The sequence below is a fragment of the Nicotiana tabacum genome, chromosome 17 (assembly GCF_000715075.1).
Source record: "Nicotiana tabacum cultivar K326 chromosome 17, ASM71507v2, whole genome shotgun sequence".
In the NCBI taxonomy this organism is placed as follows: Eukaryota; Viridiplantae; Streptophyta; class Magnoliopsida; order Solanales; family Solanaceae; genus Nicotiana; species Nicotiana tabacum.
The window spans coordinates 93,826,482-93,850,838 of record NC_134096.1 but is presented as its reverse complement, the minus strand read 5'-3'; the positions used below and the strand labels follow the sequence as shown (position 1 = coordinate 93,850,838).

At 41.5% G+C, this 24,357-nt stretch overlaps 1 protein-coding gene across 1 annotated transcript; it reads left to right on the top strand.

Moving 5' to 3' along the window:
- The first annotated feature begins 15,391 nt into the window (after nucleotides 1–15,391).
- LOC142171977 (uncharacterized) lies at nucleotides 15,392–17,307 on the top strand. Its single transcript, XM_075235715.1, has 4 exons — nucleotides 15,392–16,644; nucleotides 16,696–16,783; nucleotides 16,892–17,015; nucleotides 17,072–17,307. Exons 1-4 carry the CDS (start codon nucleotides 15,392–15,394, stop codon nucleotides 17,305–17,307), a joined length of 1,701 nt encoding a protein of 566 aa, XP_075091816.1.
- The last annotated feature ends 7,050 nt before the right edge of the window (nucleotides 17,308–24,357 follow it).

The following is a 24,357-nucleotide window of genomic DNA, read 5'->3' as shown; positions in this document are numbered from 1 at the left end:
TGGAGAAACCTGTTCACCCTGGAACTAGAAGAATCCCCTGGCTGACTGTAAGGAGTGGATGCCACATTTGACCTCTGGGCCTGGGAAGACACTATCTGAGCCAACATTTGTATGGATCCCCTAAGATCAACATCAGAAACACTAGAATTGAAAGCTGGAACTGGAGGTGGGATTGGTATATCAGTTGGAGGGACCGTTGCACCCTCATTAGGTGTAGGGATAGGTGCGGTCTGATAAGTTATAGTAGAATAAGACAGTGTAGTAACTGGAGGAATATTCTCACTCCTTGGGTGCTCACCTGCATCATTAAACATAGTGTAACACCCCAAATATTTACTAATATTTACATTTTCGATTGAGCATCTTTATAATGAGGAGATATTTTTACTTCGCACTTCCTAAACATGAAATTGATAATACATGAAAATTCCTTACTCTAGGTTGTGTTAATATTGACAAAGAAGTTTCATGGTGTTACTATGTGTAATGCTTAATATTATTTTGATGAACTATTGTTAAATACATTGTAATTAAGTTTTTGGGCTGCCACCCTTTTGTATTTATCTAAGGATATTTAGTAGTTGGGCAGCCATTTTTATTTCATATTTATCCAAAATTCTTAAAGATAACTTTGATTGACTTAGTCTTCCATAAACTCCCCATTTTCATTCTTTCAAGAAAAAGAAAACCCCTACCCTTTATCCTTCTTATCACCTGAAAACTTCATGAAAACCACCATAAATTTCTACTAAACCAACCCAAAATTCGTTCTTGGTGAAGCTCAAGTTGCTCCTCTCTTTTGTGGTAAGTTACTAAACATGTTTTTACACTAGACAACTATTAGTGTTTTCTTCATATCCTTTTGTATAGAGCTCTGTTTTAAGTGATCTAAGACTTTTTGGAAAGATATTTTATAGATCTATAACTCTTATGAAAGAATTAAAACCTTTTTGCTTTTATTTACACGAAAATAGGTTATGAAGTATAGGGCAGGTGCTGCCCAGATTTTCTGTTTTACAACCCTCCATGTACTACTATTAGTAAGTTTAGCATAACATTTTGTACAAAATTAATATGGGGATGGTTCAAGATATTCTGAAACGCTAAGACACATATCTACAACTGTAAAGAAGACCACACAGTCTAGTTAGTCTTTTTCATCTTCAAATCTGAGTCACAATACGAGACAGTGATACTGTCCAGAATTTCTGTTTCAAACATTTTGGGTAATTTTCAATATATATATATATATATATATATATATATATATATATATATATATATATATATATATATATATATATATATATATATATATATATATATATATATATATATATATATATATATATATATATATATATATATATATATATATATATATATATATATATATATATATATATATATATATATATATATAGATTTGGTTTGTCTAGGGCGTAGATGATTCGAACGTCCTCAAGTTGTGGTTGAACTATTTTGTGGTAAAACACCAAGGTTTGTGTATAAACTTTGTACTCTTTTTACTTGCTGAAATATTTTAAAATATCCTGATATTTTGTTTTTCTTCTCTTCAATTAATAGCATTGTATTCGTGTTATATCAAGTATTGCAAGATATTTGCTAAATCGCTCACTCGTACGGATTGTTTGATCATTTTGCATTCTTGTTGGGACTTTGTCCTTCTTGTGGCAGTGACTTTGTCACTCATCTGGGCATGCTTCTTGATTTGTATCTTTTGCCATCTTGACTTTGTATTTGTAGTTCGTCTTAAATTATGGAACTTGTCCGTGTTAAGTACGAACTAGGAAGTCATTTTTAATATGGTTCTTGATTCTCTTGACTGTTGGGTTTTGACCCTACTTGAATTTGGGCTTCGGTCCATCTTGATATCTGATTTTGCTTAGTGTGATGGCATGACGTACATATTCGGTGAAAAATGAATATTTGACAAGATTTCTTGGATTGATAGTATACGCTTTCTCTACTCTTGAATCTTGAACATTGTTATTGATAATTGGAAATACTTCAAGGGTTGATATTTGATACTTTTGATATATTTATTCACTTATTTTAAATTATGTTTCATTTGAGCTACCTATGACTGAAAATGAGAATTAAAGAAGTTAATGGCTCCAAGCCCAAAGTTTATACGCCACTAAGTGTAACGACCTGGCCGATCGTTTTGAGAATTTGAGCCCCGATCTCCTAATATTTGCTTTCCCCTTATTTGTTTCTTCTTTAGGGATTTTCCGGAGTGTTTGGTTATGGAATTCGGGGAGTTTTGGGACACTTAGTCCCTAATTGTGAGTTTAAGGCTTAGAGTTTAGACCGCAGTCGAAATTGTATGAAGACAGATCCGGAATAGAATTCCGTCAACTCCGTTAGCTTCGTTAAGTGATTTTGGGGTTAGGAGCGCGTCCGGAATGTGTTTGGAGGTCTGTAGTAGATTTAGGCTTGAATTGGCGAAAATTAGTTTTTAGGCAATTTCGTCCGATAGTGGAAATTTTGATATCGAGCTCGGAATAGAATTTCGAAAGTGGCTGTAGGTTCGTAATGTCATTTTTGACCTGTGTATAAAATTTGAAGTCATTCGGACTAGATTTGATATGGTTCGGCGTCGTTTGTAGAATTTGGAAAATATTAAATTCTTAGGCTTTAATCCCTGCTTAATTCATGATTTTGGTGTTGTTCGACGTGGTTTGAAGGCTCGACTAAGTTCGTATGGTGTTTTAGGATTGGTTGGTATGTTTGGTTGAGGTCCCGGGGGCCTCGGGTGTATTTCGGATGCTTAACGGAAAGAACTTAGACTTAGAGGAATATTTGGAGTTGCTGGTTCTGGTGTTTTCTCACCAGCGGTGGGGAGTCCGCAGGTGTGCTTTTAGGCCAAGGAATCAGTGGTTGCATATGCGACGAGTGATCCACAGAAGCGGAGCCGCATCTGCGGAAGGGCAGTCACAGATGCGGAGGTGTGAAGGACCCAAGGTTCCACAGAAGCAGATGATTGAGCGCAGAAGCGCATCCGCATGTGCGGACTAATGCGCGCAGGTGCGGACCTAGCCCAACTAAGTGGACTTCGCACCTACGATGGACTGTCCACAGGTGCGTGACCGTAGGTGCGGTCCTAGGTCCGCAGGTGCGGAAATCGCTGGGCAGAAAAGAGGATTTCAAGGGTTTGAAATTTCATAACACAAAATTCTATTTGGAGCTCGGTGGGAGACGATTTCTCGAGGGATTTTGAAGGAGAACTATTGGGTAACTAATTCTAACTCTATTTTGATCATAAAACATTTATCTATTATTGTTTTCCTCGTCTAATTAAGGAAATTGAGGGCAAAAGTTTGGAAATGGGGGGAAAGGGTTCCCCAATTAAAAATTTGAGATTTGAATGAGAATGTGACATTGGATTTAGATGATTTTTGTTCGAGTGAATGGGTGTTCATAATTCGTAATTTTTACCCGATTCCGAGATGTGGGCCCAGGGAGACTTTTTGGGCATTTTCCCTAATTTCACGCTTTAGCTTCGAATTAATTAGCTAAATTAGTTACTTGTAGTTATATTTACATTATGCAATTTATTTGAATAGATTCAGGACATTTAGAGTCGGATACTCGTGGCAAGATCGTGTTATCGAGGTGATTTGAGCGGTTCGAGGTAAGTGGCTTGCCTAACCTTGTGTTGGGGACTTTCCTTTAAGATGTTTGATATTAATTGATGTGTGGGCACCGTGTACGTGAGGTGACGAGTACGTACAACTATTATTGCAAAAATCCCATTTTCCCTTCTAAATCATGTACTATTTTTTTTCTTATTAAATTGCACTAATACGTTTAATTGTTAAACTTAGGCTAGAGAAGCATGCTTACGTATTTTAACTGCCTATTTGACATTCTGTGTGCCATGCTTAGTTAAGTCCCTACTTTTCTTATATGTGTTCAGTATAAACTGTATAACTCGATGCCATACCTGCCATTTTATCTTGCGTTGCATATTTAAATTGGGACTACAGACGTATTCCGGGAGATCCCCCTGTACTGCATATTTACCTTGGGACTACGGACGTATTTCGGGAGATCCCCTAGCACTGCATATTTAATTTGGGACTACGGACGTATCCGGGAGATCCCCCAGCACTGCATATTTACTTTGGGACTACGGACGTATTTCGGGAGATCCCCATATACTGCATATTCATTTGGAACTAGGGGACGGTATCCCGGGATATTCCCCACTGTATTTACCTTGTTCTGAGTCGAGGATTTCCTTAACTATTAAATTTTCGAGAATTTCTTTAACTGTGTTATCGTAAATTTTACTTATACATTTTACTGTTTAATTTATTATATTTACTCCGGTAGGGCCTTGACCTGACCTCGTCACTACTCGACTGAGGTTAGGCTTGGCACTTACTGGGTATCATTGTGGTGTACTCATCCCCTTTCCTGCTCATATTTTCTTGTGCAGATCCAGGTACGAGCTATCAGCCTTAGGGTTAGTGCGTGATACTGATTCTAGGAGACTTCAAGGTACTTATGCTTGCGTTCCGCAGATCTTCGGAGTCCCCTATACTCCCTCGCTTAGAGACTTTCTTTATTTATCTTCAGACTTTTGTATAAAGCTACATAGATTATTGCAGCTTGTGACTTAGTGATATTCTGGGTCTTGGTAAAATTCTTTTTGGTATATGCCGAGTGGTACTACTCTTGGTTATTCACAATATGCTGTTTATCTTTAAAATGCTGTGTTTTCCTTATATTTTTCATAATATTAGGCTTACCTAATCGTAAAGACTAGGTTCCATCACGACACCTTACGGAGGGTTAATTTGGGTCATGACAAGTTGGTATAAGAGCACTAGGTTCATAGGAGTCGCGAGCCACAAGCCGGTTTATTAGAGTCTCGCGGATCGGTGTAGAGACGTCCGTACTTATCTTTGGGAGGCTATGTAACTGTTAAGAATGATCATATTTCTTTGATTTCCTTGTCGTGCGAGTTATTGACACCAAAAATTCTAAGATTCTATTCTATTCTTTATCATAGATGGTGAGGACCCGTACTGGGAGGACCGACGATCAGGCACCCGAGCCCCCTGTTAGAGCCGCCAGAGGCCGGGGTCGGGGTAGAGGACGACCACGCGGTGCACCCCGAGCACTTACGAGAGCTGCATCAGAGGAGCCCCTACCAGCTCCAGCTGGAGGGCCAGCACCGGAGATCCCTATTGCTACTCCATCCCTCCAGAAGACTTTAGCTCAGTTCTTGAGCATGTTCAGCACTCTGGCTCAGGCTGGACTATTTTCGATAGCTCCCGCTACATCTCAGGCCGGAGGAGGGGCACAGACTCCCGCAACCCGTACTCCTGAGCAGAGTATATAGGTTGATCAGGCCCCAGAGTATATTCCTATGCCCCTAGTGGCTCCAGTTCAGCATGAGATCAAGGTAGCTGTTTCTGAGGCATAGCAGCTCAGACTTGAAAGGTACAAGAAGTACCACCCACCTACTTTCAGCGGACTAGCTTCAGATGATGCTCTGGGTTTTCTTGAGGAGTGTCATCGTATTCTTCACACTATGGGTATTGTGGAGACGAGTGGGGTTTCTTTCACCGCTTTCCAGCTAAGGGGAGCGGCATATCAGTGGTGGTGTGCCTATGAGCTGAGTAGTCCAGACGAGTCAGCCTCACTCACTTGGACTCAGTTTTCAAAGATGTTCTTGCGTGAGTATGTTCCTCAGAGCCTCTGGGATGCTTGGCGCGCAGAGTTTGAGCAGTTGCGTCAGGGTGCTATGACTGTGTCGGAGTATGTAGTCCGTTTTAGTGAGTTAGCTCGCCATGCGCCGGCTCTAGTTGCTACAATCAGAGAGAGGGTTCGTCGCTTCATTGAGGGACTCCACCCCAGTATTCGGACCAGTATGGCCAGGGAGTTGGAGATGGACATCACTTATCAGCAAGCAGTGAGCATTTCTATAAGAGTAGAGGGCATGTTTTCCCAGGACAGAGAGGAGAGAGAGGCCAAGAGGTCTCGAGAGACTGGTCATTATTCAGGAGCTCGTGCACCAGCAGTACGCTATGGTAGGGGTTTTGTGAGTCGCCTTGTTCATTCAGCTCTTCCAGTAGCCAACAGTGTTCCAGCTCCTCCTAGACCTTAGGAGCCCTATTATGCACCGCCGGTATCCAGTATGCCTCCTACTCAAGGTGCTATTACCGGCCAGGTTTGAGTCAGTCTTAGGCACCGCATCCTCCGAGAGGTTGTTTTGAGTGTGGTGACACTAGTCACCTGGTTAGAGATTGCCCCAGAGCCAGGAGGGGTGCACCTCCACAGACTTATCAGCCTCCACGTGCTCCACCGGGTCCTCCGGCCATTCTTCCAGCCCCAGCTGCCACCCCACCTCCTCAGCCAGCTCGAGGTGGAGGTCGGGGAGATCGAGGTCGCCCTAAAAGGTCAGGTACTATACCCTTCCACCTCGTTCAGAGGTCGTTGCTTCAGATTCGGTCATCACAGGTATCGTCCCTATCTGTCATAAGGATGCATCAGTATTATTTGACCCAGGCTCTACGTATTCATATGTGTCTTCTTATTTTGCTCCATATTTGGGGATATCTCGGGATTCTTTGAGTTTACCTGTCTATGTATCTACTCCTGTGGGAGATTCTCTCATTGTGGACCGCGTATATTAGTCGTGTTTGATTGCTCTTAGTTGTTTTGAGACTAGAGTCGATTTGTTATTACTCATTATGGTATTTCATTTCGTAGGGCTTAGCGAATGGTTGAGAAGGGGTGTGATGCGTATTTGGCCTATGTGAGAGATGTCAGTATTGATACCCCTACAATTGAGTTAGTTCCAGTAGTGAGGGACTTTCCAGATGTGTTTCCAGCTGATCTTCCGGGCATGTCGCCCGACAGAGATATTGATTTCGGCATTAAATTGTTGTCGGGCACTCAGCCCATATCTATTCCTCCTTACCGTATGGCTCCTCTTGAGTTGAAGGAGTTGAAGGAGCAATTGCAGGCGTTGCTTGATAAGGGTTTTGTCAGGCCCAGTGTATCACCTTGGGGTGCTCCGGTCTTATTTGTGAAGAAGATGGATGGTTCTATGCGTATGTGTATTGATTATTGGCAGTTGAACAAGGTTACAGTGAAGAACAAGTATCCTTTGCCTCGCATCGATGATTTATTTGATCAGTTACAGGGTGCCAGGGTGTTTTCCAAGATTGACTTGCGTTCTGGCTATCATCAGCTGAAGATTCAGGAGCCGGACATCCCGTAGACTCCTTTCAGGACTAGATATGGTCACTATGAGTTTCTTGTCATGTCATTTGGGCTAACCAATGCCCCAGCAGCCTTTATATGCATTTTATGCAGAGTGTGTTCCGGTCTTATCTTGATTCCTTCGTCATTGTGTTTATTGATGACATCCTGGTATATTCCCGGTCTCGGGAAGATCATAAGCAGCACCTGAGGACCCTGCTTCAGACTTTGAGGGAGAAGAAATTGTATGCAAAATTTTCTAAGTGTGAATTCTGGCTTGATTCAGTGATATTCATGGGCCACATAGTGTCTTGTGATGGGATCAAGGTAGATCCGAAGAAGGCGGAGGTAGTGCAGAGTTGACCCAGACCGTCATCAGCTATGGAGATCCGCAGTTTCCTTGGTTTGGCAGGGTATTACCGTTGCTTTGTGGGGGGATTTTCATCCACTGCAACACCTATGACCAGGCTGACCTAGAAGGGTGCTCCGTTCAGGTGGACCGAGGAGTGTGAGGAGAGCTTTCAGAAGCTCAAGACAGCTTTGACTACAGCCCCAGTATTAGTATTGCCTATAGGTTCGGGGACCTACACTGTCTATTGTGATGCCTCGAGGATTGGCCTTGGAGCGGTATTGATGCAGGATGATAGGGTGATTGCCTACACGTCTAGGCAGTTGAAGGTGCATGAGAAGAATTATCCGGTTCATGATCTTGAGTTAGCAGCTATTGTTCACGCCCTGAAGATATGGCATCATTATTTGTACGGTGTTCCCTGTGAGATTTACACTGACCACCGGAGTTTGCAGTACTTGTCCAGGCAGAAAGACCTTAATTTGCGTCAGCGAAGGTGGTTGGAGCTACGTAAAGACTATGATATCACTATATTATACCACCCGGGGAAGGACAATGTAGTGGCCGACGCCTTGAGTCGCCGGGCAGAGAGTTTGGGAAATTTGGCATATCTTCCGGCAGCTGAGTGGCCCTTAGCCTTGGATGTCCAAGCCTTAGCCAACCAGTTCGTGAGATTGGATATTTCAGAGCCTAGCTGGGTATTAGCTTGTGTGGTTGCTCGGTCTTCTCTTTATGACCGTATCAGGGAGCGCCAGTATGATGATCCTCATCTTCTAGTTCTTCAGGATAGGGTTCGGTGAGGTAATGCCAGAGATGTGACTATTGATAATGACGGTGTGATAAGGATGCAGGGCCGGATCTGTGTGCCCAATATATATGGGCTTTGGGAGTTGATTTCCTAGGAGGCCCACAGCTCGCGGTACTCTATTCATCCTAGTGCCATGAAGATGTATCAGGATTTGAGACAGCACTACTGGTGGAGTAGGATGAAGAAGGATAATTGGGTTTGTGGCCAAGTGTCTCAACTGTCAGCAGGTCAAATATGAGCACCAGAGGCCGGGTAGATTACTTCAGAGGTTAGAGATCCCAGAGTGGAAGTGGGAGCGGATCACCATGGACTTTGTAGTTGGACTTCCACGGACTTTGAGAAGGTTCGATGCTATTTGGGTGATCGTGGATCGACTGACCAAGTCAACTCATTTTATTTCAGTGTTGACCACTTATTCTTCTGAGAGGTTGGCTGAGATTTATATCAGAGAGATTGTTCGCCTTCATGGTATTCCAGTATCCATCATTTCAGATAGAGGTACACAATTCACATCACGGTTTTGGAGAGTCGTACAGCAGGAGTTGGGTACTAGGGTGGAGTTGAGCACAACCTTTCACCCTCAGACGGACGGGCAGTCCGAGCGCAAGATTCAGATTCTTGAGGATATGCTCAGTGCCTGTGTGATGGAGTTCGGAGGGTCATGAGACCAATACTTGCCACTTGCAGAGTTTGCTTATATTAACAGCTACCAGTCCAGCATTTAGATGGCAACGTATGAGGCTTTGTATGGTAGGCGATGCCGGTCCCCTGTGGGATGGTTTGAGCCGGGTGAGGCCCGATTGTTGGGTACAAATTTGGTCCAGGATGCCCTGGATAAGGTGAAGGTGATTCAGGAGAGACTTCGCACAGCCCAGTCCAGGCAGAAGAGTTATGCGGACCGAAAGGTTCGTGATTTGGCATTTATGGTTGGTGAGTGCGTCTTGCTTCGGGTATCGCCTATGAAGGGCGTCATGAGGTTCGGGAAGAAGGGCAAGCTGAGCCCGAGGTTCGTTGGTCCTTTTGAGATATTGCGACGAGTTGGGGAGGTTGCTTATGAGCTTGCCTTGCCTCCCAGCCTAGCAAGAGTTCACCCGGTATTCCATGTGTCTATGCTCCGGAAGTATCACGGTGATCCGACTCATGTATTGGATTTTAGCTCAGTCTAGTTGGACAAAGATCTATCTTATGTTGAGGAGCCAATAGCCATTTTGGACTGGCAGGTCAGAAAGCTCAAGTCAAAGAATATTGCTTCGATAAGGGTCTAGTGGAGGGGTCAGCCGGTCGAGGAGGCGACTTGGGAGACCGAGCAGGATATGCGCAGCCAGTACCCTCATCTTTTCACAATTTCAGGTATGTCTTTATACTCGTTCGAGGATGAGCGATTGTTTTAAGATGGGGAGGATGTAACGACCCGGCCGGTCATTTTGAGAATTTGAGCCCCGATCCCCTAATATCTACTTTCCCCATATTTGTTTCTGCTTTTGGGATTTCTCGGAGTGTTTGGTTATGGAATTCGGGGAGTTTTGGGACACTTAGTCCCTATTTGTGAGTTTAAGCCTTAGAGTTTGGACCGTAGTCGGAACTGTTTGAAGACGGATTTGGAATGGAATTATGTCAACTCATTTAGCTCCGTTGACTGATTTTGGGGTTAGCAGCGCATCCTTAATGTGTTTTGGAGGTCTGTAGTAGATTTAGGCTCTAATTAGCAAAAGTTAGTTTTTTGGCGATTTCGGCCGATAATGGAAATTTTAATATCGAGCTCGGATTGGAATTCCGAAAGTGGCTGTAGGTTTGTAATGTCATTTGTGACATGTGTGTAAAATTTGAGGTCATTCAGACTAGATTTGATGTGGTTCTGCGTCGTTTGTAGAATTTGGAAAATTTTAAATTCTTAGGCTTGAATCTGTGCTTAATTCATGATTTGGGTGTTGTTCGACGTGGTTTGAAGGCTCGACTAAGTTCGTATGGTGTTTTAGGATTGGTTGGTATGTTTGGTTGAGGTCCCAGAGGCATCGGGTGTGTTTCGGATGCTTAACGGAATGAACTTGGATTTAGAGGAATTTTTGGAGTTGCTGGTTCTGGTGTTTTCGCACCTGCGGTGGGGAGTCCGTAGGTGCGGCCTCGCATAAGCAAGGCTGGGATCGCAGGTGCGCTTTTAGGCCAGGGAGTCAGTGGTCGCAGATGCGACGAGTGAGCCGCAGGAGCGGAGCCGCATCTGCGAAAGTGCAGTCGCAGATGCGGAGGTGTGAAGGACCCAAAGATCCGCAGAAGCGGACGATTGAGCGCAGAAGCGCATCCGAAGGTGCGGACTCATGCGCGCAGGTGCGGACCCAGCCCAAGTAAGTGGACTTCGCACCTGCGATGGACTATCCGCAGGTGCGGTCTTAGGTCCGCAGGTGCGGAAATCGCTGGGCAGAAAAGAGGATTTCGAGGGTTTGAAATTTCATAACACAAAATTCGATTTAGAGCTCGGTGGGAGACGATTTCTCGAGGGATTTTGAAGAAGAACTATTGGGTAACTAATTCTAACTCTATTTTGATCAAAATACATTTATCTATTGTTGTTTTCCTCGTCTAATTAAGGAAATTGAGGGTAGAAGTTTGGAAATGGGGGAAAGGGTTCCCCAATTAAAAATCTGAGATTTGAATGGGAATTTGACGTCGGATTTAGATGATTTTTGTTCGATTGAACTCGTGAGTGAATGGGTGTTCATAATTTGTAATTTTTACCCGATTCCGAGACGTGGGCCCGAGGAGACTTTTTAGGCATTTTCCCTAATTTCACGCTTTAGCTTCGAATTAATTAGCTAAATTAGTTACTTGTAGTTATATTTACATTATGCAGTTTATTTGAATAGATTCGAGCCATTTGGAGTCGGATACCCGTGGCAAGAATGTGTTATCGAGGTAATTTGAGTGGTTCGAGGTAAGTGGCTTGCCTAACCTTGTGTTGGGGACTTTCCTTTAAGATGTTTGATATTAATTTATGTGTGGGCGTTGTGTACGTGAGGTGACGAGTACGTACACGGGCTATTATTGCAAAAATCCCGTTTTTCCCTTCTAAATCATAAACTGTTATTTTCCTTATTAAATTGCACTAATGCGTTTAATTGTTAAACTTAGGCTAGAGAAGCATGCTTAAGTGTTTTAACTTCCTATTTGACATTCTGTGTGCCATGCTTAGTTAAGTCTCGACTTTCCTTATATGTGTTCAGTATAAACTGTATAACTCGATGCCATACCCGCCATTTTATCTTGTGTTGCATATTTAAATTGGGACTACGGACGTATTCCGGGAGATCCCCATGTACTGCATATTTACTTTGGGACTACGGACGTATTCTGGGATATCCCCCAGCACTACATATTCACTTTGGGACTACGGACGTATTCCGGGAGATCCCCCAGCACTGCATATTTACTTTGGGACTACAGACGTATTCCGGAAGATCCCCTATACTGCATATTCATTTGGAACTATGGGACGGTATCCCGGGAGATTCCCCCCTGTGTTTACTTTGTTCTGAGCTGAGGGCTCCCTTAACTGTTAAATTTTGGAGAATTTCTTTAACTGTGTTCCGTAAATTTTACTTATACCTTTTACTGTTAAATTTATTATATTTACTCCGATAGGGCCTTGACCTGACCTCGTCACTATTCGACCGAGGTTAGGCTTGGCACTTACTAGGTACTAATGTGGTGTACTCATGCCCTTTCCTGCACATGTTTTTGTGTGCAAATCCAGGTACGAGCTATCAGCCTTGGGGTTAGTGCGTGCTGCTAATTCTAGGAGACTTCAAGGTACTTCTGCTTGCGTCCGCAGATCATCGGAGTCCCCTTCTACTCCCTCGCCTAGAGACTTTCTTTATTATCTTCAGACTTTTGTATAGAGCTACATAGATTATAGCAGCTTGTGACTTAGTGATATTCTGGGTCTTGGGAAACTATTTTGTATATGACTTGTGGTACTATTCTTGGCTATTCATAATATGCTGTTTATCTTTAAAATGTTGTGTTTTCTTTATATTTTTCGTAATATTAGGCTTATCTAGTCGTAAAGACTAGGTGCCATCACGACAACTTATGGAGGGTTAGTTTGGGTCGTGACAAATTGGTATCAGAGCACTAGGTTCAGAGGAGTCGTGTGTCATAAGCCGGCTTATTAGAGTCTCGCGGATCGGTACGGAGACGTCTGTACTTATCTTCGGGGGGCTATGTAACTGTTAAGAACAATCATATTTCTTTGATTTCCTTGTCGTGCGAGTTATTAACACCAGAAATTCTAAGATTCTATTCTATTCTTTCTCACAGATGGTGAGGACCCGTACTGGGAGGACTGATGATTAGGCACCCGAGCCCCCTATCAGAGCTGCCAGAGGCTGGGGTCGGGGTAGAGGATGACCACGTGGTGCAGCCCGAGCACGTGCGAGAGCTGTGTTAGAGGAGCCCCCAGCAACTCCAGCTGGAGGGCCAACACCGGAGATCCCTATTGCTACTCCAGCCCTCCAGGAGACTTTAGCTCATTCTTGAGCATGTTCAGCACTCTGGCTCAGGCTGGACTATTTCTGAGAGCTCCCGCTACATCTCAGGCCGGGGGAGGGGCACAGACTCCCGCAGCCCACACTCTTGAGTAGAGGGTCCAGGTTGATCATGCCCCAGAGTATATTCATATGCCCCAGTGGCTCTGATTCAGCATGAGATCAGGGTAGCTACTTCTGAGGCAGAGCAGCTCAGAATTGAGAGGTACAAGAAGTACCACCCACCTACTTTCAGTGGACTAACTTCAGATGATGCTCTGGATTTTCTTGAGGAGTGTCATCGTATTCTCCGCACTATGGGCATTGTGGAGACGAGTGGGGTTTCTTTCACCGCTTTCCAGCTAAGGGGAGCAGCATATCAATGGTGGCGTGCCTATGAGTTGAGTAGTCCGGACGAGGCAGCCTCACTCACTTGGACTCAGTTTTCAGAGATATTCTTGCGTGATTATGTTCCTCAGAGCCTCAGGGATGCTTGGCGCGCAGAGTTTGAGCAGTTGCATTAGGGTGCTATGACTGTGTCAAAGTATGCAGTCCATTTCAGTGAGTTAGCTCACCATGCACCGGCTCTGGTTGCTACAGTCAGAGAGAGGGTTCGTCGCTTCATTAAGGGACTCCACCCCAGTATTCAGACAAGTATGGCCAGGGAGTTGGAGATGGACATCACTTATCAGCAGGCAGTGAGCATTTCCAGGAGAGTGGAGTGTATGTTTGCCCGGGATAGAGAGGAGAGAGAGTCCAAGAGGTCTCGAGAGACTGGTCATTATTCAGGAGCTCGTGCACCAGCAACACGCTATGGTAGGGGTTTTGTGAGTTGCCCTGTTCATTCAGCTCTTCCAGTAGCCAGCGGTGTTCCAGCTCCTCCTAGACCTCAGGAGCCCTATTATGCACCGCCAGTATCCAGTATGCCTCCTACTCGAGGCACTATTACCGGCCAGTCCAGCAGGCCAGGTCCGAGTCAGTCTCAGCCGCCGCATCCTTCGAGAGGTTGTTTTGAGTGTGGTGACACTCGTCACCTGGTTAGAGATTGCCCCAGAGCCAAGAGGGGTGCACCTCCACCCACTTATCAGCCTCCGCGTGCTCCACTGGGTCCTCCGGCCATTCTTCCAGCACCAGCTGCCACCCCACCTCCTCAGCCAGCTCGAGGTGGAGGTCGGGGAGGTCAAGGTCGCCCTAGATGGGGAGGCCAGGCCAGGTACTATGCCCTTCCAGCTCGTTCAGAGGCCGTTGCTTCAGATTCAGTCATCACAAGTATCGTCCCTGTCCTGTCATAGGGATGCATTAGTATTATTTGACCCAGGCTCTATGTACTCATATGTGTCTTCTTATTTTGCTCCACATTTTGGGATATCTCAGGATTCTTTGAGTTCCCCTGTTTATGTATCTACTCCGTGGGAGATTCTATCATTGTGCACCGCCTGTATCGGTCGTGTTTGATTGCTCTTAGTAGTTTTGAGACCATAGTCGATTTGTTATTACTCAGTATGGTAGATTTTGATGTTATCTTGGGCATGGACTGGTTGTCGCCCCATTATGCTATTCTTGATTGCCACGCTAAGACTGTGACGCTAACTATGCCAGGTTTGCCGAGATTAGAGTGGAGAGGTACCTTAGAGTATACTCCCCGCAGGGTCATTTCATTTCTTAGGGCTCAACGAATGGTTGAGAAGGGGTGTGATGCGTATTTGGCCTATGTGAGAGATGTCAGTATTGATACCCTTACAGTTAAGTTAGTTCCAGTAGTGAGTGACTTTCCATATGTGTTTCCAGCTGATCTTTCGGGCATGCCGCCCGACAGAGATATTGATTTCGGCATTGATTTGTTTCCAGGCACTCAGCCCGTATCTATTCCTCCTTACCGTATGGCTCCTCCTGAGTTGAAGGAGTTGAAGGAGCAGTTGCAGGAGTTGCTTGATAATGGTTTCATCAGGCCCAGTGTATCACCTTGTGGTGCTCCGGTCTTATTTGTAAAGAAGAAGGATGGTTCTATGCGTATGTGTATTGATTATCGGCAGTTGAACAAGGTTACAGTGAAGAACAGGTATCCTTTGCCTCGCATCGATGATTTATTTGATCAGTTACAGGGTGCCAGGGTGTTTTCCAAGATTGACTTGCGTTCTGGCTATCATCAGCTGAAGATTCGGGAGCCGGACATCCTGAAGACTGCTTTCAGGACTAGATATGGTCACTATGAGTTTCTTGTCATGTCATTTGCGTTGACCAATGCCCCAGCATCCTTTATGCATTTGATGCACAGTGTGTTCCGGCCTTATCTTGATTCCTTCGTCATTGTGTTTATTGACGATATCCTGGTATATCGTGCAAAATATGTCCCCCCTGTCTGCTGTGATGCAAAGAAAAAAGAGTTTCTGAATTTAAGATAAGGGAGTAAGTTTATTGCTGAGTATTAACAAAATTTTCTGAGGCTTTCTCGCTATACTGGAGGTATTATTGATGGTGAAAGTGATAAGTGCAGAAGATTTGAATGGTTACATTCGAAAATCTGTGGCAATCTTGCAACTTGAGGATTTTTCCAAGCTAATTTTAGCTGCTCTTACTTGGGAAAGAATTGACAAGGAAGAAGCTAGTAGGAGAGAAAACAGGTTTAGGAAGGGTAATTCAGATTATAGCGGTCCATCCAAGAAGGGAAAGTTTGACTATTCCAAGACTGAAAGTGCACAAAATTCATCATATCATAAACAGAATAAGCCAAATTTCTCTACTTCTAGTACTCCAAGTTATGGCCAAGGCAAAACTTATACACCTACTTGTGCACAGTGCAGAAAGAATCACTATGGTGCCTGCAGAAGAGCTTCTGGTGCTTGTTTTAATTATGGAAGTATGGATCATAAAGTGAAGGATTGTCCTAATCCTAATCCTCTTTCTGATACACATATAGAGGGCTCAGTTCAAAAGCCTATCACTACTCATTCTCAAGCTAATAGCGGTGCAAGACCTAGAAATATACAAGCGGCGGGTTCGGGTGGAGCTAATCAAGCTAATGGGTCGAGATCTACTGCACGAGTCTATGCTATGAGATCTAAGAATGACCAAGATGGGCCGGACGTGGTTGTTGGTAAATTTCACTTATTTGGCATATCTGTTGTTACATTATTTGATCCTGGATCTTCGCATTCTTATGTTTGCTCATCACTTGCATTTCCTGATACTGTTAAATCTGTGAGACTTGACTTTGATATGCTGATCACGAGTCCAGAAGGTCTTCAGGCTGTTGTTAACAAGATTTACCGAGATTGTCCATTCATGATTCAAAATCTGGTCTTCCCTGTAGACTTGCTTGAAATGCCCTTCCAAGACTATGATGTTATTGTTGGTATGGATTGGCTCCATAGGCACTATGAATTGGTTGATTGTAGGTTGAAGCAAGTGACTTTTAGAATTCCTGCATACTTACATATAGTAGTTCAAGGAGAAAGATCATTGACAACTAATATTATTTCTGTGGTCTTGGCAAGGAAGATGATTTGTCAAGGTTGTGATGCCTATCTTGCTCATATAGTCGATACACGATTGAGGAGTCCAAGTCTTAAGGACAAACCAACTGTGTGCGACTTTCCTGTTGTATTTTCTAATGATCTTCCTGGGTTGCCTCCAGAAAGGGAGATTGAATTTCCTATAGAGCTTGTCCCTAGAACTACTCCTATTTCTATCACTCCTTATAGAATGGCTCTAGCTGAATTAAAAGAGTTGAAGGCTGAATTGCAAGAACTTCTTGAGAAAGGTTTTATCCGTCCCAGTATTTCGCCTTGGGGAGCTCCAGTTTTATTTGTGAAAAAGAAAGATGGCACTTTTAGGCTTTGCATTGATTACCGACAGCTGAACAAGGTAACAATTAAGAACAAATACCCACTGCCTAGAATTGATGACTTGTTTGACCAACTGAAAGGTGCCAACTTGTTCTCAAAAGTTGACTTGATGTCTGGATATTATCAGTTGCGCGTGAGGAAGCAAGATGTTCCTAAAACTGCTTTTAGGACCAGGTATGGCCATTATGAATTTTTGGTAATGCCATTTGGTTTGACAAATGCTCCTGCTGCATTTATGGATCTAATGAACTGTGTATTCAAGACTTATCTTGATCAATTTGTGGTGGTGTTTATGATGACATTTTAGTCTATTCCAAGAATAGAGAAGATCATGATAAGCATCTCCGGATTGTCATGCAAATTCTGAAAGAGAGGCAACTCTACGTGAAGCTTTCCAAATATGAATTTTGGCTGAGTGAAGTGGCATTTTTGGGGCATATTGTATCAGCTGAAGGTGTGAAGGTTTATCCTAGTAAGATTCAAGCTATTATTGATTGGAAACCTCCTAAAACTCCAACTGAGATCAGAAGTTTTTGGGTTTAGCAGGATACTATAGAAGGTTCGTGAAGGGCTTCTCTATTAGACCAAACTTTTGGGGAAAGACACCAAATTTGTGTGGGATGACAAATGTCAAGAGAGATTTGAAAAGCTCAAAACCTTGTTGACACAAGCTCCAATACTTTCTTTGCCAGCTAAAGGGAAAGATTATGTGGTATACAGTGATGCACTTCACCGTGGCTTGGGTTGTATTTTGATGCAAGAAGGGAAAGTAATTGCGTATGCCTCTCGAAAGTTGAAATCGCATGAGTTGAATTATCCCTCTCACGATCTTGAACTTGCTGTCATTATTTTTGCCTTAAAAATTTGGAGGCATTACTTGTACAGGGAGAAATGTCACATATTTAATGATCACAAGAGTTTGAAGTACTTGGGTACACAAAAAAAGTTAAACTTGAGACAACGTAGATGGCTTGAACTCATTAAATATTATGATTACACGATTGATTATCATCCTGGTAAAGCTAATGTGGTAGCAGATGAGTTGAGTCACAATTCCCTTGCAAGTTTAACTCTAAGTCCTTTACCCTTGCTTCTTGAATTAAGAGCCATGAATGTTTGTCTTTCATTTAATTCTAATGGTTCTATCATTGCTAATTTGCAAGTCAAGCCAGTCTTACTTGAGCAGGTCCAAGAAGCGCAGACGTTATATGAAAAGCTTGTGAAACGGGTTGAAGAAGTCCAAAATGGAAGAGAATCAGATTTTATATTGAAGAAAGATGATACCTTATTTTATAAAAATAGGTTGTGTGTTCCTAATGATGATGAATTGAGGAAGCAGATCTTGATTGAAGCACATAGTTTGCCTTATGCAATGCATCCTGGAGGTACTAAAATGTACTGGACCATCAAGGAGCACTACTGGTGGAGTGTTATGAAGAAAGACATTGTAGAGTTCATTTCTAAATTCTTGGTATGTCAACAAATAAAAGCTGAACATCAAGTCCCAGCTGGTCTACTGCAACCCTTGTCAATACCTGAGTGGAAATGGGAAAGGATAACGATGCACTTTGTTTCTGGACTTGCACACACTCAATGGAATCATGATGCAATTTGGGTCATTATAGATAGACTAACTAAGAGTGCTCATTTCATGGCAATCAGAATGGACTACTCACTGGAACATTTGGCAGACTTATACATTAATAAGATTGTGAGGCTGCATGGAATCCATGTTTCTATTGTGTATGATAGAGATCCAAGGTTTACATCCATATTTTGGTCTAGCTTGCAAGAAGCTTTGGGTTCTAGGTTGAATTGTAGTACTGTTTTCCATCCACAAACAGACGACCAATCTGAGAAGGTACTACAAATCTTGGAGGATATGCTTCGAGCCTGCATTATTGAGTTTGAGGGTAGTTGGGACAAACACTTAGCTCTGATAGAATTTGCTTACAATAATAGCTACCAATCAAGTATAGAATGCCTCCTTATGAAGCTTTGTATGGGAGAAAATGCAGAACGCCTCTTTGTTGGAACGAGGTTGGTGAAAGAAAATTAGTGGGTCCTGAGATTGTTCAACAAATTGAAGATAAGGTAAAAATCATCAAGGATCGCTTAAAAATTGCCTCAGACAGACAAAAGTCTTATGTTGATCTTAAGATGCGTGAAATTGAGTATAAATCGGGTGATAAGGTATTCTTGAAGGTTTCTCCATGGAAGAAGATTATGAGATTTGGCCAAAAAGGTAAACCTAGTCCACGATTTATTAGACCTTATAAAGTGCTTGAGAGAGTTGGCCCAGTTGCTTCTAAACTAGTTCTTCCACCAGAGTTAGACAAGATCCACAACGTCTTCCATGTTTCTATGCTTAGAAGATACCGCTCAGATACATCTCATGTTCTTCCTATTGAATATATTGAGGTCAATCCTGATTTGACATATGGAGAAGAACCAATCCAAATCTTAGCGTGCGAGTTAAAGGAGCTTAGAAACAAGAGCATCCCCTTAGTGAAAGTTCTTTGGAAAAATCATTCTGGCAAAGAAGATACCTGGGAGCGAGAAGAGCATTGGAATTCATGAGTTTTGTCAAGTGAAATTGGTGACGAAAATGGAGAAAACATAATAATGGAGGAAATCGGATAAGGAAGAAAGAAAAAGGAAAAAAAAGAGAAGAAAAGAAAAAAGAAGAAAGAAAAGAGAAAGGTAAAGAAAAAAAAAGTACTAATAAAAAGAAAATAGTGTTTGTAATACAATTAACGAAAGAGCTAATTAGTTTGGGTGAATTCCGTTTCGAAAAGGGCATATATGGGCCAACTGTGTAACTCTAAGGGCATATATGGACCAACTATGTGACGGTAAGGGCATATTTGAGCTAAAGTATTAACGAAGGGCAAATGTGCTCAATTTTGTATAGTATAAGGGCATATTTGGACCTTTGCCCTTTCATATTTATCCAAAATAATTAAAGATAACTTTGATTGACTTAGTCTTCCATAAACTCCTCATTTTCATTCTTTCAACATAAAGAAAACCCCTACCCTTTATCCTTCTTATCACCTGAAAACTTCATGAAAACCACCATAAATTTTCACTAAACCAACCAGCAAAATTCGTTATTGGTGAAGCTCAAGTTGCTCATCTCTTTTGTGGTAAGTTACTAAACTTATTTTTACACTAGACAGCTATTAGTGTTTTCTTCATATCCTTTTGTATAAAGCTCTATTTTAAGTTATCTAAGACTTTATGGAAAGCTATTTCATAGATCTATAACTCTTATGAAGGAATAAAAACCTGGTTTGTCTTTTATTTACCCAAAAATAGGTTAGGAAGTACAGGGCAGGCGCTGCCCAGATTTTCTGTTTTACAAACCCTCCACGTACTACTGTTAGTAATTTTAGTATAACTGTTTGTACAAAATTAATATGGGGATGATTCAAGATGTTCTGAAATGCAACGACACATATCTACAACTGTATAGAAGACTACACAATCTAGTTTGTCCTTTTTCATCTTCAAATCTGAGTCACAATACGAGACAGTGATACTGTCCAGAATTTATGTTTCAAACATTTTGGGTAATTTTCACCAATATCATGTTTAGTTTGACATGTTAACTCATTGAACTTATATAGATATTTTATTATGTATTTAAGGTGTGTGTATATATATATCCTTGTAAAAGCTAAGGGGAAGTGTTTGAGGAAGTGGACGGATTTGGTTTGTCTAGGGCGTAGACGATTCGAACGTCCTCAAGTTGTGGTTGAACTATTTTGTGGTAAAACACTAAGGTTTGTGTATAAACTTTGTACTCTTTTTAATTGTTGGAATATTTTGAAATAGCCTGATATTTTGTTTTTCTTCTTTTCAATTAATAGCAATGTATTCGTGTTATATCAAGTATTGCAAGATATTTGCTAAATCGCCCACTCGTACGGATTGTTTGATCATTTTGCATTCTTGTTGGGACTTTGTCCTTCTTGTGGCAGTGACTTTGTCACTCATCTTGGCATGCCTCTTGATTTGGATCGCTTGCCATATTGACTTTGGATTTGTAGTTCGTCTTAAATGATGGAACTTGTCCGTGTTAAGTACGAACTAGGAAGCCATTTTTAATATGGTTCTTGATTCTCTTGACTGTTGGGTTTTGACCCTACTTGATTTTGGGTTTCGTTCCATCTTGATATCTGATTTTGCTTAGTGTGATGGCATGACGTACATATTGGGCGAAAAATGAATATTTGATAATAGTATACGCTTTCTCAACTCTTGAATCTTGAAAATTGTTATTGATAATTGGAAACACTTCAAGGGTTGATATTTGATACTTTTGATATATTTGTTCACTTGTTTTAAATTATGTTTCATTTGAGCTAGCTATGACTTAAAATGAGAATTGGAGAAGTTAATGTCTCCAAGCCCAAAGTTTATATGCCACTAAGCTTTATGCTTAGCGATAGTTATTTTCTATCGTAGGTAATGTACGAGATGAAATTTGAAGATGACCTTATTAAGTAGTCTTTTTGGGAGCACTTATGGAGATCACATTTGCATATGCACCATAGTTTTGTATAGTTTTGGGACTTGTACATGATATATATGTCACACTTATGTATGTTATTTGGAGGCTTGGATATTAAGACCAAAATCTTGTAACTTGAATTTGGTAACTTATTTTGCTATTTTAAGGTGTGTTAATAACTCAAGTCTTGTAATATGTTGAATTTACTCTTTGTCTTATATATATGTACAAAGGAGAAAACTAGTTTTCCTTTTTATACCCGATAGTTTGAAATTTATGTACAATACAAACTTGCAGTGATGTTGATTATTCAAGAACGGTTATATCACCTGATGTTGATATTTTGACATTGTATTTTATTATTAAAAATAAAATAAAATTATGAAGAGTATTTTTCAAAAATAAATAAATAAATAAATATTGCATTGTGGACCTCATCGCATGGGCCTATTTCTGCTACTAAATTATTCTGAATGTTATTTTTTTAATTAATGTATTTCTAATGTTGTAAGTAGTAAATTAGATTTGTTTCGTAAGTAGCACCCTCCCAAAGGGGTTGCTACACATAGAATCAACTACCACTCCTGGGGTGACATTGGCTCTTTGGCCAGTTCTTGCCTTCTTCTTAGGTGCCATATACTGAAAGTTAGAGCAAAGCACGAGTTAAAGGAAGAACAATCTTACAATCAGCTTTATCGCACGATCAATAATATGAAAGAAGGGTGTTATTCCTAAATGCCCATGTAGCCTCCTAATTATAGATGTGGTCGACAACATACCGATAAGAAGGACTCTACTAGACACGACTCTGAGAAATCCTAGGACACTTTAAAACCTTAGGCTCTGATACCAAGTTTGTCACGCCCCAAACTCGAGGAGCGCGACCAACGCTCAACCGAGTGAACCCGGTCGAGCAAGCCTATTAGATACCATCTACCCAAACTCACTCATGCTTAAAGAGAGTACATATTTTTGTTAATAAGACAATAAATAGATCATATATACAATACCAAATCATTTCCATTAGTTACTTTATTTTTAAAGTTTCGAGATACACACATTTTCATAGTCTAAAGTGGAATAAGTAATTCAAACACAACATAACCTGTTTAACTTTTCCAGCACTAATATACGACCCACGCTATATCTACGGAGCCTCTAGTAGATACAAAAGAGTATTATGATAGCGCCGGCAACAAGGCCCCGGCTATAACCCAAAATGAAGTGGGGCTCACCAAGTCAGCTGGGAAGAGGGTGTACCGCTATCACTCATCAATATCTTTTACTGTGGAAACACCTGCATCCATTGAAGATGCAGCGCCCCTGGCAAAAGGGACGTTAGTACATATGGAATAGTACTAGTATGAATGACAAAACACCCTCTCAATAGAATGATAATTAATACGAGCAAGTATAATCATAATATCAGTGGAAGCCTCAAACAACATCAAACCTCAAATTAGGATCAAGACAATATTCAAATAAGTTTCCATATTTTAAGTTGAGAGGTATTTAGTACCAATATGCCACCGTTCACGATACCAATATTCACAATACCAATACCACCATACTTTTAACATGAAATCCGATCACAAACCGATCGGCTAGGACATCTCATTAGAGACATCAACCACAATCATAATTTCCAGCACAATCACCATCATCTGTGCGGCATGGCATCCGATCATGACTCGATTGGCTAAGTCGTCTCATTCGAGACATCAACCTTTTTATACCAATCATCTCATTTCATACTTCTCTCACATATTTTCATTACATTGGCACTAGTGGCCACAATTATAAAGTCATTCTTGGCACTTGGCCATATTTCATAATTCAAATCCTTTTTTCACTTTCAAATGTCATCATCTTCATCAACAACAACGAGGCTTTTCAATTCAAGAATTTAAATACACATGTGAGCAATTAAGAATCTTAGGCACATAGAGACTTTTCACATAATTTGGCATAACAACCTTCATTCGAACTTGACTTGAAGTCTTAACATTTTCAACACACATCCCATACTTTGAACACATTCTCAAATGATAAGATATCATGATAAAAGCATTTGGAATTCATATTGAACATATATCTTTTAACACAAGCATATTCAGAATAGCAAATTTTATAATGATCAATTCGAGACTTACACAAATTACACGAACACCATGGGATTCAATTCTAAGAGAAGATTTTAGCCAACATACCTCACTTGAGCTTCCTTAAACTCTAAAAATATTCCGGAAATCTTAGCAACTTCGATTTCGTTGAAGCCCTAACAACCCTTTGATGAAATTTTAAGGTTTGATTCAAGGTAGGGTAGTGAAATCCTTAGTCCTCCCTTTACTCTCTCTAGAATCGTCCTTCCCTCTCTCTAAAACACCAGAAAATCCCCCCAAAACGAACCCTTAGGCTAGATAAATAAAATGGAGGTCGGGTTATTAAAAAACCCAAAATCGCACAGCCGCACCGCATGGGGCACCGCGGAGCGCAGCGCGGCAGTGAAAAATGTGTCTAGAAACGAAATTGTGAAGTGTTCTGTAAATCCCCACAGGCGCGCAGCATGGGGCGGCACGGTGGTGTCACATTCTGCCAGCGTTTGGTAACTTGGTCACAACTTCTTGTAGGAGTGTCCAAATGACAAACGGTTTGAAGCGTTAGAAACTAGACTCGAAGATATTACATTGGATAAGTTGTTAATCACATAATTCCTTATATATATGTAGATATGCTCGTTCAAAATTTGGTTTTATGCGTACTCATTTGGAACTTTAGTCTATCATGTAATTTTCCAACTTGATATAGACTTAGACATCTCCTTAGACCCCACATCACTTATAATATGCCTCGTACACTTATTATCGTATCCAATTGATATCCATCATATTAATAGTCCTTGTCTGCACACAAAATAATATAATTAGCACACATCAACTTTCTTAATAACGCTTAAGTACTTTGAAATTATTCGGGGTGCTACAACTCCTTTGTTGTATAACGGAATCTGATACTTGGCTCCCCGACTTCGGCCGGTATTAGGGCTTCGGCACGATAAACCAATGATAACGGAG